This window comes from Talpa occidentalis, unplaced genomic scaffold, assembly GCF_014898055.3.
Source record: "Talpa occidentalis isolate TD23 unplaced genomic scaffold, MPIMG_talOcc4v2.1 talOcc4.3, whole genome shotgun sequence".
NCBI lineage: Eukaryota > Metazoa > Chordata > Mammalia > Eulipotyphla > Talpidae > Talpa > Talpa occidentalis.
In genome coordinates, this window is record NW_023603184.1 from 94,642,880 (window position 1) to 94,661,210 (window position 18,331).

At 34.8% G+C, this 18,331-nt stretch overlaps 1 protein-coding gene across 4 annotated transcripts in view; it reads right to left on the reverse strand.

The window, feature by feature from the left end:
• FAP (fibroblast activation protein alpha) overlaps positions 1–18,331 on the reverse strand; it is a 79,969-nt gene that overhangs the window by 47,964 nt on the left and 13,674 nt on the right. For 3 of the 4 annotated variants that reach the window (XM_054699786.1, XM_054699785.1, XM_037523424.2), the window contains 9 exons: positions 16,395–16,493; positions 15,133–15,227; positions 13,829–13,903; positions 12,317–12,369; positions 9,232–9,304; positions 8,409–8,529; positions 7,354–7,508; positions 5,369–5,472; positions 3,608–3,743 (listed from right to left, as the gene is read on the reverse strand). In XM_054699786.1, the coding sequence (XP_054555761.1) occupies positions 3,608–3,743; positions 5,369–5,472; positions 7,354–7,508; positions 8,409–8,529; positions 9,232–9,304; positions 12,317–12,369; positions 13,829–13,903; positions 15,133–15,227; positions 16,395–16,493 (911 nt within the window). Of the gene's footprint in view, positions 1–3,607; positions 3,744–5,368; positions 5,473–7,353; positions 7,509–8,408; positions 8,530–9,231; positions 9,305–12,316; positions 12,370–13,828; positions 13,904–15,132; positions 15,228–16,394; positions 16,494–18,331 lie in introns of those variants that run through there. The other variant, XM_054699787.1, reaches the window with a different exon arrangement.

Sequence of the window (18,331 nt, forward strand, 5' to 3'; positions counted from 1 at the left end):
TCACCTTCCCACACCTCTGGCCTATACCCCAGTTTTTGTATTAAAAAAAAACTGCATTTCACACTGGAGTGTAGGTGTTATGAAGTAGAAATCTCAAAACTTGCACTGAATTTTATTTTGTTATATATTTTAGCTTAATGCAATCAGTTGTTTATTGAACAAATAATTTTTAGTGAGCCTAATAGAATGAATAAGTTTTTCTAGACAAATAGAGAAAGAACATTCTAGGCAGAATGAAGAGCATAGAGACCAGACAAGCTTAATAAACTATAGGTAGTTTCAGTAAACCTGAGTGGACAGTGACTATAGAAAAGAGATAGAAAATTAAAGAAGATATATAAGTGTCAGCAAGATTTTGGAGAAACTTTTATCCTAGCCTAGGAAATTTGGATTTCCCCTGAAATTAGATAAACCCTTTAAGTATTTCAAAAGTCACAGTTTGGATAATGTAATTGTGACTATACTACAGAAAATAGATTAGAAGTGGGTTAGCTAGAAAGAGGCAGAGAGAACTATTAGAAGACTATTGTGGTTTGGAAAAAAGAATGATAAAGGCCTGAATCTAGTAGTGGTATAATGAAGATGGAGCAGAGATGCCCAAAAGTTCAAACCTCAGAATGAATTTGATGGGTAAAGTGGTAATAGAAGTTCCTGGTACACACAAAAATCACCAAAAGAGAGTAAGAAGAGAGTTATGAGATAAGCAGCAGACCCATTTCCTTTCTTTGCTTGGAGTATAAACTAAATTTCCCAGTCCCTCTTCTAGTTGGCTGTGATCATGTGATAAACACTAACCAATGACACGAATAGAAATGATTCATGCTATAGCTATCTATAACCTACAAAAAAACAAAAGTTCTCATACATGATCCTTTATTCTTTTATCCACCCTCCTCACTGGATATTGATACTCAGATCTGAATACTCTTGGACTAACAATGATGATAGCTGAGATGCCATCAACCTCGGTTACTGAGTGACTGAGTAGAAGAGAGCGCCCCTCACCTCACCCCTCACCTCATGCCCTACACCTCACCACTCCTTGCTTGCTTGGACTCATTATTGCTTGGATGCTTACATGAACATGCAAAAAATGTCTACTGTAGTAACCCACTGAATTCCTGGAGGTTTGTTTTTTGTTTGTCTTTTGGCTGTTGTTATTATAGCAATTAGCCTACCTTGCAAATACATTAACTTGGAGAACAGTAAGATTTCTAGAGAAGTCAGAAGAGCTGGAAAGGAAAAGAATAGTCAGTGAAGGAGAAAGAGAAATATTAAAGTATCTACATTCATAAAAAACAAAGAAATAACACATTTTAAAAAATACAGTTTGGATTTTTTTCCTATAGGGATAGGCCAGTGCCTCAGAAAGAATAAATTGAGATTTGAAGAAGTGGTAAAAAACAAAACAAAAAATATTCATTGTTTTTAGCCATATAAGTAAAGTTAATTTTAATCCCTTTTTCAGAGGAGGGAAAATAATGTTAAAGATGTTTATTCCCCAAAGTTCAAATTTCTTAATATAACTCAATATAGTAACATCATAAGTAACAATTGCCAGTTTCCTTTCCTCTTTGTTCTGGATATGACTTCCAACATAAATAAATGTTCCCACTTTCCTTAATCTTAAATACTTTTTTGTTTTTAACACGCACACATACATACAAACACACACACAAACACTCACAAACACACATAGCAGTCATGAGACATGACTGATGAATCACATGAGCGTGGTTGCTGAAAAATTCAACACTGTTGTTCTTAAAATTGAAAATATGTTCCATGTGTTTACCAGATTATTTTGAAGCAGAGGTTGTTTTGAATCCTAAGGTTATTCAAACCTGGTAGTCTAAATTTAAGCACTGTTTTTGGCCATAATACTAAAGTTTATATTCCAGGGAATTCCACGTCTCCTTGAATGAGCATCTTATATGTTCTGTCAGTTTGGATTAAAGTTGTCTCAGATTTTGATAAATTAGAATTTCAAATTCCAAAGCAATCACAGTTTTTACATGCCTAGTTTTAAGAGCTAAAAATTGTATTTAAATGACCAATATTACAATTTTAAGATAAAAAAATTAAAGTTATAATTCCTAAAACCTAGGCTCAACAAAAATGTTAAGGGTATATTCAGCCAAAATTGACGAATCAGACTAGTGGTTTCTAATTAACTAGTACAATCAAGCTTATTCTATCCTTTTTTTTTTATTTGCCTGTGATACTGCATGAAAGCCAAAATCTTTCTGCTTTGTATATGAAAATATAAATAAGACAAAAATAAGATTCTAGCAGATTCCATCAAAATTAGTCAAGCTTCTTACAGACACAGTAGTGATTTAAAAACATATTTTTAGCCTGAGTTATGTTGACTATTATAGTCCTGATATATTTCCAAACACATTCATATGACTTTCTCCTTGCAAAACATAATGTCCTAATTTCTAGTTGAAATTTAGTGATTTACTTTGATTGTTCTGTGCTTTTCCTTTACTTTATGAAATAGGTTTATTCTATATTTGGTTTAATGAAACATTTCTTCATAATTAGACGTCTCATGAAATGAACCCATCAAATTTCCCATGCAAAAACATTTTGTATTTCTTAGTCTCTAATATGTGTACTTATGAATGCACTTATTTTAAAGCTTTTAGACTGGTGAAGTAGTTTTCTGACTCATTAATGCAACAGATTATGTTTGGATTTCAGCAATAGAAACAATTAAAAAGGAACAATAAATCTGTGCCTGGTTTTCATTTGTTTCTCCCTAAAATAAGTATCATGTGAAGCAATCTCCTAATTCAACAGGATAAGCTGATCTGATACTTCATGACATATTTTCAGTTGTCCACTTTTGACTTTAAAATGAGGCTATCTCACTTTGTTTTAACAATATCCATTTCCTGTGGAATTTTTATCATTCAATTTTGATACTAAATAGACCCTGCCCAATTTTCATTTCTCCTTTGATTTTTTTGGACAGAACATATTTATTTCCCTAATAGATTTATCATAGCTTTTCATCTTTATTCCTTTTTTTTTAAAACACTTATTTATTTATTTATACAAGCACTGGGTACAGTCAGAAGCACGGAGGGTGAGAGAATTCACCAGAGCCAGAGCAGGGAACAGAACAGGCAGACTGATGAAATACACTGCTGAGGGGAGAGCAGCAGGTGCAGCAGAAGAGGTCTGTTGGGACCCTTGCCGGCGGCCAGGGATAGAACTGGCACAGTCGCAACCCAGCGCTCAACTGCTGCACCACCAGGGGAGGCCCTCATCTTTAAAGTTTGCTTTTGTGACTGCCAATCTGCATGGCAAAGGATGGATATCTATCTTAACTGGTCACCAGATACCAGAGTGTCTCAATTTTACTTTGTTTCTATTAGTCTTTTCTCTATTTAATTCCAATGTTAAAAACAAGGGGTATCTTATTTACTTAATAAAAATAACGGACCTGTGAATAGAGAGTATTTTTTTCTTTTTTACAAAGCAATCAGATGTCAAATGCAAAATTTTGGCTTTATGATATACAAATGGAGCATTGCTAACTCGCCGCTCTTTCATCTTCAAAAATGCACATCTCTATGGCTTTTATAAAACCTACCTTTGGACAATCCCATATCTGCCAGTTTTCCTTGAAGTCACATATAGATAAGACTGAAACATTCTGGATTCTTTTTAGCCACTGCAAACATATTCGCTCATCAGTAACCCATGTGAGCCAACTGAAATAATAGTCACTGCAAATAAATCAAAACAGCGTCACAACCATAAACCAATATCACATCCAAATAATTTCCTAATTTCTGTTTTCAAAGGTTGTATTTTATTATCATGAAATATCTATCTTATAGATCAATAAGGCAATTTTTTCCTTTCTCTGAAGAGAAAGTTTTGATATACCAGCTAACCTTTATTCATCAAATAGAATGATTTCACATGGAATTTTCTCCCCATTTTGGATTTTTACATTTTAGAAAAGAATTTAAGATATAAGGTCAAAGCTACTGGTCAATCTAGAGCAGAAAAAGCATTAAACTGGCTATATACAAGTATTTTTTTAACTTTTTAACTAGTTGAGAGAAAACCAAGTGTGGTAAAAGGCCATCTTTTTCTCCAGACAGATTTGTGTTGGAAGCTGAGTTTTAAAGGGGCCACAGTCAAGGAGTGGAAAATATGGTTAGTGTAATAATCAGACATGATGTAGAAGAAGTAACTGAAATAGTACTTGCATACAGTAGGTGTCAATGAATGGCAGCAATGATTGCTTTTGAGGATGAACTTGTCAATAGAGAATATCAATATAATGAACCATAGAATTTTGGAGATTAATTATAAAAGAAATCACAATACTGAGAAGGATCTCAGTCTCAAATTGTGGCTTTATCTCCTATTTTGTCATACTATTTTAAGTCAGTTACTTAACCTATCTGAGGCTCTGTTTCTATACAAAGTAGGAATAAGAATATTACCAGCTTTAAAAGCAGGTGTAAAGATTTTCTGAACATGGTTAAAGTTCATAAAAACAGTATCTTTCATGTGAATGCTCAAAAAATACTAGTGATTATTACTATAATGTTAATACTTTACAAATATGCAAGCAAATCTCTGGACTCCTTATATAGTGCTCTTACTGTCATTCCATTTGCCTCCTGAAGAGAATTACCTTTGAAAAAAGATTCATCTAATTAAGCTTTTGTCTTATCAAATTGGAGTGGGAATAACAGATTACTCAAAAAGTTAAAGACATTTTGGATTATCCAAAACTGAATTCATTTTCGCAAGCCCCAGCAGAGGTCTCTGATAAGGTTCATTTCCCTAGTAGCAATCAATCATTTGTCTGTGACTGACTCTCCTTCATGAGACACTTCAGGGGGAACCAAGCCTTTGCCTCCTGGGGTCTGGGAAGTGGTAAGGAGCCTTACCAGGTAGGACTTGGGGATCCCTACCTTTTATCTATTATGGCCTGAATGACCACAGAGGATTGAAGGGGGTCTGAGAGGTTGTTATGACCAGGCTAATCAGACCAGATCTACATAGGTCACCATGCTGGGGAAAGTGAGTGTTTCCTGTTCCTATCTGTCTACAGTTAATCCCAAAAGAGATACATCTACACTCCCAGATCATTGAATAAAGGCTGCATCCTAGGGAAAAATTGACAACTGTGTGACAACTACTAACATTTCAAAATGAATATAAGACACTTACTTGGATCTTTAATTATGTATTTAGCTTTGCATGCATTTTATTTTTATTTCTAGTATACACATCATAAATTCACTAGAAAAGCAGTATAAACCCTGATTAAGAAATTTCAGTATTAAAATTCAGATGAAAAGGTGTAAAGCATTGGCGATCACTGTACCTTGAGGCTATCATTGCTGGAACTGGAACTTCTCTGGGACCTACATGGTCAGGGTAAGTGGTATCGATAATAAATACACGAACAACAGGATTCTTGGCCCCAGCCTGGCAAGAAAATAGAGCTATATAAGTTCATAAAATTATAATTTTCTCCAACATTTTAAAAACACATTGGGAAGTTAGGCATATATTTATAAACTAGTAATGTTAAGTGTATTACTTTTGAAAACATTCTAATTAACATCACCAGGAATTTCATTTCAATTTTACTTGCAGGACAATTACAAATATTAAGTCAACCAGAGTGAAAACATACAGTTAAAATAATTAATGAGGAGGTTTAATTCATAGGGAAAACATTGGGGCATGAAAATGCAGTTTTGATGATATACTCTTTTCTCTCCGATTGATTTTCGGGGAAGATTATAAAGACCAAATAATGAAAGATTATTCTAGAAAAATTCTAGGGTAAAGGACTAAAGTATCTTTCATCAATAAGCACTCAATCTCCTAACTAGTCACACCACTGGTACTTCCACCCCGAAGGATTAGGAGTATTTTACTTCCAAAGTGTCCATCAGACACTTGTTTTGTGTTTTCTGTGCCATTATAAGTCCTATATTTACATGGCAGTATAGTTCACATCCAGAAAGACTCTTACAGTTCCTCAGTTATTTACCACAGGAAAAGTGAATATTGCAAGAATCTTATCATTGCAATACAATTTATTTCACCAAGTTTTGGTACCGAGTCTTAAATGGCTCCATGCTGCTTGGATTAATCTAAGGCCTTGCACATGTTCTCACCATCCCGTTTCACTCTGAGGTTCAGTCGGCACTTCCTAGGTTCTTTGGAATTGTTCAATGCTAGATATTTCAGCAACTTCATTATTCAAAGACACATGAGAATCTGGGCCTCAACTCTTCTCATTGTCAACCTGGGTTTCTTCATCTCTTTTTCTTCCCTTACAGCTTCCCAAAGATCCAAGTTCTTTTACATTTTGGGTCGCAAGTATCACACCCTTGATGTTCAAACATTTCCAGCTTTCAGACTCCCTATACCACCCTTGATGATGAAACACTTATCTTCTATCCATTGTATTTTCTCAAATGCCTTTTAACATAAATGTTAGACTAGCAGACATGTGTATTTTTCTTACTACTAACTCCTGTGTTTGCACATCTGGCCCATCTTTTTCACAGATATAAGGGTGCTTTATATACAGGGAATTCATCCATGACATTGTTTCACTTGAAAAATAAAAAGAGTAGGGGTGAAAATCACTTCCAATCCCAATATCAGCAGAAGATTTATGCTTTGAACACCCTCTTTCAGATTTCTTATCTAAATTAAATTAGGAAACAGTATGTCTCCTCTTTGACCTGGTCATTTTCCTACACATACAAGCCTCCTGTCTTCAGACATGTGATTAAATGAAAAAATATATACAGTAAGAATTCTAGACTGTTAATGCAGAAAATTTTGGGCTCACATTATGTCTAATTCCCTCAAGGAAGAAAGTACACTCACATATTTAATCCACCTTAAATATACAGAAAACATCACAATTCATGCCTCCTTCCACCTGACAGGAACATCAAGTTCAACATTTGAATTTCTCCAATCTACTTTGCATTTATATGAGAACGCAACAGGGAATTGCAAAACAGAACTTTACCCTGAATTTGGAGCATGAAATATGAAAAAAATGAAAATTAAGTTAAGCTTGTTTTTCCTCCATGATCTAGACCATATGTTTTCCAAAGATTCTGCAATGGATTTTGCAAAGACTACTTCATCCAGCATAACCAGATGTCCAAAGCAACAGATGTCCACATAAATAATAGAGCACAGTACAATGTTTGCCTTACAATGTACAAGGCTAAGAAGCTCTCAAAACTTGTTGATCCCACCTCTATTCATGGTATTGGTTGCTCATTTTGACAACATAAAAATGAAAGCATCTGCTAAAAGTATCCAACATACCTTTGGGTATGGAATATTAATTGTTCTTGGATATTGTTCATCACCATAATAGGAATAAGCAATAACTGGTATCTCTGTATCATTAAATTCTGCATATGCCAAAAATTTTCCATTAGGAGACCACCAGAGAGCATATTTTGTAGCAAGCATTTCCTCTGGAAAACAAACACTGGCATATTAACTACAATTATGCCTTACTCTTAACATCATTGTAAGTATATAAAATATATATTATATAAAGCAATTGACTGAAAATAAATTTTATTGGAAAATAAATTTATTTAATTTCATTGGAAAATCATTTTATGTGGCTATGGCATATGTCATACCTTCAATGTTAAAAATATAAATAATCTGGGTTTAGAGGAATAGTTGATCTTTATGTCTCATATCAAACACCAGAATACTGCTAGAAATTGACATTAATAAAAAAATACAATTTTAAATAAATAAATAGGTATATCAACAATAATAATTAAGAATAATTATTCTCTTTTGGGGGCAGCTTCTTGTATTTATTGCCACCCAAAATAACTCAAATAAAGAGAACTGTAATTATATAGTGTAACATAAACATTGAAAGTTGACTTTCTCATGGAATTTTTTTTAAACAGACTTAGTTCAGTAATATATTTTCAAATAAAGACAAGGGCTAGAAAGCCTTTTAAAATCATTTAAGTCCTGGATCCTACCTGACACAGAAAGAAAACAGAATTCACAAAGGTATCAGAAACTAAGAATATTGCCCCAACATAATATAGACAGCTGTTAAGTTTTGGAGAAAAGTTTTATTTCTCAAGAAAACATACTGATACTGCATCTAAGAATCATATTCCTCTCAGAATATAAATTATTACTGCCACTTTATAATGTTATAGAAATAAGTTCTACGAGTCTGCTGATGACAAGATTTTGTTTTTTAGAACATGGACGTCCTGTTCATAACCTGGTAACAGCATCAGAAATATCATTCATCTAAATTCTACATGTATACAGTTTTAATTTTTTAATTAAAAACCTAAAAACAGAAGCAGTGGAAAAATAGTACAGCTTACCTTCATAAACCCAGTCTGGGATTCCATTAAATATTTTATTTTCTCTACCATTATGTGTTATTTGAAAAGGAGGATCTTCTGGCCTTTGTTTCAAGTAGATATTGTTTTGATAGACATAGGCCTATAAGTGGTTGCAAGTTAGTTAATAACAGGAAATTCCATAAGAAGTACAAAGAAATAGATATTATTTTTGTTATATATTGATATTCATTATTTTGTGTTAGTGTTAACCCAGTATCTTTAAAAAGAATGGTAATCCAGATTCAAAAACTCACAATGAAAATACCACTTTAATAGGTAATAAAATCCAAGCAATTCACATTAGATCATTATCATTTTTAAAGTCTGTATAAATAAGGGATGAAGTCTATTATCATATTAGTTGTTTTATTACTCATATAACTAAAGATGTGTATTGACAGAAAGTCAAATAAATCTCTGAATATTAATAGCTAGCCAGATCTAATCTTTATTTAGAGTCCTTAAATAAGAGCTTGGACAAAATTTCATGTTGTCTGAAGCTAGTCTGGGAAACTTGTGAAAACCATATTTTTCCTGAGCTTTCTGGCACAACGCATTCTGGCTGAGGATAAGGATAAAGTTTTTGACTGCGATATTTAAAGAAGTCTATCCATGAGCTTGAAATTTTGCGGAATTCTCAGATGGGTTTCAATTTATCAAAACTCTTCCCATTTTTAACCACTAAAATAGTCATGAATGTATTATTTTTTTTCTTGTAGGCAGGAAAATTTAACAAAGGCCAAAATCAAATGGCTCCTCTTTTATTTAAATGATTAAACACTTCTATAATTTAAACACTTACTAATTTACTCCCAACAGGCGACCAGCATAAATACTGAATTGGACGAGGAAGCTCATTTCTTCTTACAAACTCTCTAGAAGGAATGACAGAAAGAAAGAAAAAAAAAAAAAGACCTTTACTATTCAATGCAAAAAAAATCTGCAGAGGGAAAAAATAAACAAACAATAAAAATGCAGGGTCATCCTCTCTGCTTCTTCAATTCAAATGGAAAGAATGTGGGAGCATAAGGTTGAACACAAGGTAGTCTTAGGTTTACACTAATGGCTTATAAGTCACTAAACTTTTTCTGGGTCTCCATTTTCTGACCTTTGTAGTGAGGTAAATAGAATAAAATCTTATAGACAATGAGAATGGGAATGTGTCTAGAAATTTCCTAATAGAATTCCCTCATTTTATAGAAAATAAACTGGAGGTTAGAGAGAGCACACAACTTTTTAAGGTCACGTTGATAGTTCTTGGCAGACCCCTAATTAAACTCAAGTCTTTGAACTCTCAGCACTGTAACATTTGTACACACCAGGCTGAGATGGTCGCTGAAGTGCCTTCCAGCTCTGAAATTCTATAATTGTACTGAAGTTTAATATGTACTCTTCCACATTCTCATTCACAACCCCCATCTCTGGGAATGCATATGCATTTCAAATTTTTGAAAATAAGATGCCATTTGACAATCTCCCCAGGGATCTGACTTGCAATCAGAAAAGGAAAGGAACATCTGATCTCAAGCTAAACTGAAAAACAGATCGTATACTGGGCAGTCTGCCTTCAGCTCGCGAAGTCCTCCACCCAGGGGGAAATTCAAATATCCTATTGGCCAAAAATCTTACTTTGATGCTGAGAGTCACCCGGCAAATACTCAATTGACTGACTTGCATTGTGGAGTTTTTCAAGTTCTGTGGCAAGAATGTGTTCAGAATTTTCTAAGTGTTAAAGAGTAATGGTATGCCACGCTTAAGTTTTGACTACCTTCTTCTTGAAGATTGCATTTAATAGTTTCATCAAGATTGCTTTTGTGGAGAAGCAAAACAAGACCTGCTTCCAAGGTATAATTTGAGGAGCCTCAAGAAAGATGCCCTGGTTTTCCCCTCTAGAACAATCTCTCCAACATGAACTGGTGCCCAATATTTCTACTTTTCCCATTCTTTAAAAGCTCAGCTACCTATGAAGCCTTGTAGCACATGTTATCTTAACTTAACCTATTAGGTCATATAACATGAGGCCTCGTGAACAGTGAGGGAACATGACACTGAATATATAGAGTTGGTTAGAGAAAGGAGACTGTTGGTGCTGCTGTGGGAGTCCTGAATGCCACAGTAGATGAGTGCCAGGTCTGGAAGGGTCAGGACATAATGAATTTGAACAAACAGGGAAGAGAATGACCTAGAAAAGAAGACACTGTTCATTTGGTTTGCGATTCTGCCTCAAGCCAATGTTCATGTTACCTTTGACGTTGTAACACTGACTTAATGAAAATCTCAGCACAAGGTCTCTTCATGACTGGCAAGTCACCACAGCTGCCGTTTCTGTTTTCTAATAATTAAACAGTGTGAGGTAAATGGAGGAGGTGGCTTTATGAAGGCTGTCATCTCCTTCCTTACTTAAAACCAAAGCATCTTTATTTCTCTGTGGTAGATTTTTATAGACTCTTCAGAGGCATATAGAAGATTTGGAATTAGTCATAATCAGATTTAACTTGAATCTCAACATATTTGTCATCCCTCATTTCCTAAATTTTGCTCTATTTACCTGACAAAAAACAACCTGGCAAATAAGATAGGTGTGCAGAGCAAAACAAACCAAAACAGCATTTTGATTAAATTCATTGCATAAAAGCTGAATTTTTAAGGTGATTCTAGGTCAAAGCTTACATAGAACATAATTAAAATAATAGGATTGTCATATTTTGGAATGCTGTTTGGTGAACCTTAACATAGGTAGGGCATGAAGAATTTCAAAATGATGAAAAATATGAGAATGATTAAAGATTTATGAAATGGTACTGAAAGTAACTCTTCCATCTCACTAATCTGAAGATTTATTTCTTAAGGGTGGGCTTGACACCCAAGGTTCATTTGTAGCTCCCCACTTATGCTTTTCACTTAGTAGGTATTCAATAAATACTCTATCAATAACACTGACAGAGTTAGATACTACTTTATGAAGCAGTTCCTATTTCTTAATTTGACAGTTTAAGGAGATCAGAGTTACTCTTTTCTGAAAATAAAGGATAGATAAATTTTTTGTATACTTGTTAGACAAAAGGGGAAACAGACCATAAGATTTTTCAATACCTCTTCAAGGCATGTAATTATTTTTTCCTTTTATATAACAGCAAAGAGGATATCACATTAAGATGAGTAACGAAACCAATTCATTGTCCATACTTAGCCAGAGTGATTTTTCTAAAGTGCAAATCTGATCATGTCATTTCCCATTTAAAACCCTTCAGTGACTCCCTATTGTCATCAGAATGGGCTCTAAACTCTTTTTAATGGTTTCCTCGTTATTATCCTATGCTTCCTGGCCTTAACTCCTTCCCAACCTTACACCACCTCCCACTAGTCAGCATGTGCTCCTCCAATTTCAACTTAACTGACCTACTTTGAGTTTCCCAAGCACTCCAAGCTCTCCTTCCCTTTGGGGCTTTATATATTATTGGTTCTGTCAGGAATTATCTCACTCAGTTCTTGGCCTCCCAACTTATTTATTGAATTTTAAAATCTGTTTTCAGGACTCCCATGAATACCAAAAGCCACGGATGCTGAAATTCCTTATAAAAAACGCAGTATTTGCATATAATCTATGCAGATCTTTCTCATATACTTCAAATCAACTTTAGATTACTTTTAATACTTAATACAAAATAAATGTTGTATAAATAGCTGTTACAGTGCATTTTTAAAGGAATAATGACAAGAAAAAAAAGTATGTACATGTTCAGTATAGATGCTATCACAAGCCTTACCACACAATATGTATTTTCCATCTGTGGTTGGTAGAGTCTGTATATTTAGAACCCAGGAATACGTAGGGCCTACTGAATATTATATTTAAGTAATATTAAAGAATAGAAATGAAATTTTACCCATTCCTAAGGTCAAAAATGTGATAAGTTGCTGTGTAAGAGTATCTCCAAAGCTGTCGGAAAGAAGACAGGTAAAGACAAATTAAGATTCTTAAAAAGCTTCTATCAATAATACATAATAACACATCATTCAATACAAGATTCAGAATTATAAAAGGATCACTTTCACGAGGCATTAGGAGGTATTTTCAATTCCAAATGAGTCTTCTTTTAGAGTTTCACTGTGATCTTTTGTGCTGTTTGTCCAAGTTCCAGAACTAATCTCAGCAGTGATGCAACCCTCACTCCATAAAAAGAATATCCAAAGACATATAAAAATAAATATAACAAGCCTTGCTTTGACACACTCTATCTGAAGAATTTTCCCTTTTTGCTTTATTTATCTCGATGGAAATAGAACCACTATCATTTCCATGGGCCAAAAGGATTACCCTGCACTGGGTAATTCATTATAATGATACCCTTCAAAATTGGTTAAAAAGAATTTCAATCAGCATTATAAAATATTTGCTTTTTTAAACCTACTTTTATGAAAAGTAATAGATATTTAAAACATAAATAGAAGATATAGAGGTTGTAATTCCTCCTGAAAAAATACAGCTGTTTTTTTTCCTCATCAAGTATGTTTGTGTTGTGGTTAATAATGCAAGTATTATTTTGGTTCTTGTTTCTTAAAAGGGCTTCCAAATTCTTGGCTTAGAATCTACAGATGTTTGAGGCATATCTTTCTGAATATTGCTGGTGACCAGATCCTGGTCAGTAGAAAATGTTCAGTTGACAGAACAACCAGAAAGGGGCAAGATTGACTTTTCAGTTTATACATTAAGGGGAATTAACATCTCAAATAAGATATAAAAAAGTGGTAGCCAAGACCAAAAGCTCTATACCTAAAAGTAATTATTAGAAGCTTAATTGCATGGTAACTGTTTTGCCATTAGTAAAAAAAAAAAAATCTGGAGGATGTATTAGCAGAAAAAGTAAGATAATTAACTTCCTTCAATAATTTCATTCAAAAGGGTAAATTAAGTAACAACAAGTGGCCTGGTTTGGTGACATACTCCTGTGCCAGGCTTTCAAAGTCTCAGATTTAAACCTTGGTCTACACTATACTATCCTGCTTGAGCAAGTGAGTTAAATAAGTTACATCTTGATTTTTCCATTTTCTATAATAATACATTTTCACAAGTTTAAAATATGTGATAACTAGCTAATGACTTATAATGTCAGATAGTTTTAGAAATATGAGTATAATTTTCCAATTTTCTAGCAATATCAGTGCACCCAAATGAAATTTTTCCCCCAGAGGAAAGCAGTTTGTGCCACTTGATCATAACCAAATGCCAAATTCTGAATTACTATATCTGTTTTAGTTATGCATTTAGTGCTCAGCTAGAATTCAAATTAACATTCTGAATAGAAATAAAGATAGACTCTTGCTTCTAACTTTTTCTAAACCAACCTCTGGACTACTAGGAAGTATAATCAGACATTCCCAAATTAAGCAGTCAATACCTTTGAATAATCACTTTCTAGATAAGCAAATTGCCGATCAGGTGATAATCCATAACTTGAAGCATTTACACTTTTCTGAAATTATAAAGAAGTTGATTAGAATACACAAAAAATAGCAGAGCCATGCAAATTGATTTCTAAAAGATAACATATCATTGATATAATCCTACGCACATACATTGTACTTTCAAATTTATTATTAAAAATGTGTATTACCTACTATGTACAAAGAAATTTACTACACACTATGGGACGAGGATGTGATAAGATGAACAGTGATTTCAAGATGTTTACAATATTAAGTAACTTATAAAGAAGTAACTTGTATTATAAATCAAAAATACTATAAGAGATATAAATATGCATTGCAAAAGCATTAAGGAAGAAGTGACTGAATCCAAATAAAAGGATAACGCGTTTGTACAGAGGAGAAGAGTTGCTACTTTTCTTCTAAGCTTGACATTAAAAGATTAGTAGGTGGGCATCCCCCGTGACATAGCAGGTTGAGTGCAGCGGGTTGAGCACAGCGCTGTGAGGCTGTCCGCAGCCTCTGCAGTGCAGGTTCGATTCCTGGCCCGCCAGGGAGATTCCCACATGGCATGCCAGACCTCTCCTGGCTCTCCCTCTGCTCCCGTCACCAGTGCTTTTGGTCTGTCTGCCTGTTCTGCTCCCTGCTCTGTCTCTGGTGAATCCTCTCACCCTCCCGTGCCTCTGCCCTGTACCCCAGCTATTGCATAAATAAAAATAAATCTAAAAAAAAAGATTAGTAGGTTCTTGAGAGTTGCGAATGTAAGAGGATTGAGAGTTCAGGAGGACAGAATAACATGTGCCCATATATCAGAGCTACTATTTATTATGTATTTATTTATTGCTAGGCACTATCCAAAGTACTTTCAAGTGTTACTTCATTTTAACTATTTAATTATTCCAAGGAGGTATTATTCTTCATACTTTGGAAGGGAAAGGAATAAAGCAAAGTGAGGTTGCTGTAGTGTGGAAACATACCAGAGTTTTCATAACTAGTAAGTGAGAGAGCCAGGATTTGTCTGACTATAAGAACTATGTTCTTAACTCTTAGCTCCTACCTTACTACTTTCATGGAGGAATAGATATCCTAGGTGATTTAGAGGAGGCATGGACAATAGTCCAGTGTGAGTGGAAGAAAGAAATTAAAGAACAATAGCAGAGATGGGGCTGAGAAGTTAGGCTTGATTTATATCAAGAGCTAAGGGTTTGGGTTCAGTGCTTTGGTTAATGAAGAGCTGGCAAAGACTTTGAGGAGGAAGGTGATGTTGGATACATACCAAGGTGGTATTACTCAAAATGGTATATGATTCTCCTGTTTCAATATTATAAAATACTATATTATTATCTGTAGATTGATGAAGATATTCTTGTCCTTTAAACAAGAAAGAAAACGAAACTTGAAATCATCTCCTTTAATAGAGAATGTTTATAACAACGGGGAATCTCTTTTATTTCCAGACTTTCTCTGCTTTTCATCTTGTCCCATACATATTGTTTTCTGAGATTTAAAATAAACACTCATATCAGGGTGCTTGGGAATGAATTTTTATTTTTGGTATTACAAAGAGGGTAAACTAGTAAAAAATGATGTATTTCTTTTGCAATAAAAAACACATATATTTATATGTGGGCTGGGTTTGGTTTAGTGTAAAACCTCTTTAATATACCTTTTATTTTTTAAAGAAAAAATGAAAATATTCAATGTTGTTTAGTGCCACTTTACAAGTAAACTATAATGTCATAAAAATATAGTTGCATTGATCATTTGTTTGATTATTTAATATCTTATTTTTAAAAGTTATATATAAATATCAATTTTATGATCCTTACAGGATTTGCTGTTAGAAGTGAGATTTGTCCCTTTCTCAGATTATCCAGACTAACAATGGAATTTCTCTTGTGGTAAGATTCTCATGATCTCTACTAAAGAGTTGCATGTCTCTCATGCAGAAAAACTATACCATATATTCAGATTATTCCAACAGTGCATTCTCAGCTCCTACTTTCTTGCTAAAACTCCTATTTGACATCATTACTATTGCATAAGTACAGTCTAAAAGTGCCTTGGTAGTGACTAGACTTATCTAAAGTATTGCACTTTTTCCCCATTTCAACTGATAGGACCTCTATCACCAGAGAGATGCACTGACACTAAAAGGAAAAACCCAAGCAAATTACATTTAAAACAAACGCAGAAGGGGTCCTCCCCGGTGGCGCAGCGGTTGAGCGCTGGGTAGCGAAGCTGCCCGCGGCCTTTGCGACGCCGGTTCGATCCCCGGCTGCTCCCCGGCCATGGGAGGAGGGTCCCACATGGCGCCCAGACCTCTCCTGCTGGCCGCTGCTCCCCTCAGCAGTGTACTTCGGTCCTTCTGCCTGCTCTGCTCCCCGCTCTGGCTCTGGTGAATTCTCTCACCCTCCCGCGCTTCTGACTGTACCCAGTGCATGTACAAACAAACAAACAAACAAATAAATAAAAATACATGCCTCTTTAAAAAAAAAAAAAAAAAAAACTCAGAAGGTAAAGAAATGATTGATTTACCTGAAATCCAGTTAGGAAAAAATGTTTTGTAAGTAAATGTCCCATTTAGAATGTCCTTCAGCGTGAGTGCTTTTGTTGTACTTTCTTCGGAGTTATGAACTTCAAGGGAGGAGGAAACGTATTATTACATAAAGGAAGATTAATAACAAATTCTAAGCTTATCTCTGATCTCTTCTTTCTCATATAATGAAAACATCTGCCACTTGCTAAACACGTATTTAACTCCAGTCTTAATTGGAACAAATATTATCTCCTATTCTCTAGGCATGGTAACTGAGACTTCAAGACCGAGTTTGATTGCCTGAAAGGGAAAACTGGTGGGAAAATATCAATGCCTATGAAGCGGATCAAGGAGGACCACACTGAGCAGTGGGTTATTGTTCTTCAGGCAGCAACGTGTTGTCAGAGGTTTCTAAGAAAGGGGATGCTCTGAGCTTCCAGCAGCTCAGGCCTTACAAACGTGGGATTGCCCACCACGCAGCCTTGATTAAAAACCTACTCTCTTAAGCAGTTCACTATGTTTCCTCACTTATGTGCTTCAATCTCTACTGATTTACCAGTGATGCATTTGAACATCCCAGTTGGTCAGATGAAATCATTTAGATTTTTATCTTCATACATCTCCAGAGAGGCATTAATCAATATAGATGATTTTGTATCCTGATGAGGAATTTTAATAAAGAGAAAGTGGACCAGAAGAAAAGAACCCACATCATCTAGACAAATGATCTCAGCAACTTTAAGAATAGAGGTTTTTCATGTAAAAGCTCATCTAATATAACTTTCAAACCTAAAGCAAATTTCAGCTACCTTTGAATTGTCCAAAAACAATTGTTCTTTTCAAACAGGCTATATCCCCCAAACAAACTCATTGTAGGGCCCTGAAACAGACACTCCAGATGTGCAACGTGGCAATTGACTTCCAATTCTCCTTCATAACCATATTGCCATTTTCCACCCCTCCCACCTAGTCCTTCTCCAGGCCACCACTAACAGAATGACAACAGAAAAATGTTCTGTACCTTCAATAGCATCTATGAATTTGGAATTTGTCCATGTGAAAATAAACTATTAATTATGTGAACTGAAATTTTATCCAAACTTCTAAACTCTTCCATTGCTTTCCATGACTCAGGGTAAAAAATGAAAACCTGGACCTTGGACCTATTTGGTCTGGAGCAGCCTATACCTCCAGTCTCTGCTTGCCCTCCTGATTACTTTCTAGATTCCAAACACACTGGAGTCTGTTCCTCATACTCATTTCTGTTTCCAGGACCTCTGCACCTCTTTCATTCCTCTCCCTTCTCCTCATAACTTCTTTTCAGTCCCTAGTGCTCAATACAAGGACCCTTCCTGACCCCCTCTTTGTATTTGGTTCCCTTGATATATATCACCATTTGTTTTCGAGAGCTTTTGTTTTGGTTTATAATCAGGTGTGTATTCAAATGATTATTTTATTAATGTTTCTCACTCCTCACTGTAGTCTCAAAACAATCACCAGAAGGCCAGTTACCATGTCCAATTGTGCTGAGTATCGTACTCTCAGTGTCTAGCATGGAACATGGAATGGGCATTTAGTAAATGATTGTTAAATGAATAAATACATGAAATGAAGGATGGATGTTTGGATGTATGTATGACTGAATGGATGGGGGAAATATTTATCTTCTTCACAGAATGGCTCTACTACTACTGATTTTCTGGATGGCTTTGGTAAATCAATCTCTGACACCTGTCTTGCTCAACTGTAATAAAAAGGACTGTACTAGAAAATGCTGATAATATCTTCCAGCTCTACCATACTAGATTTTAAAATTTGATACTCCACATGCTCTATTAACCTTGTAGTTTCATAAATGTTCTGCCAAACATTTATGTAAGCGCCAAATGACCAACTGAGTGATAGCATCCCTGCTATTCTTACTGATTCTCACAAA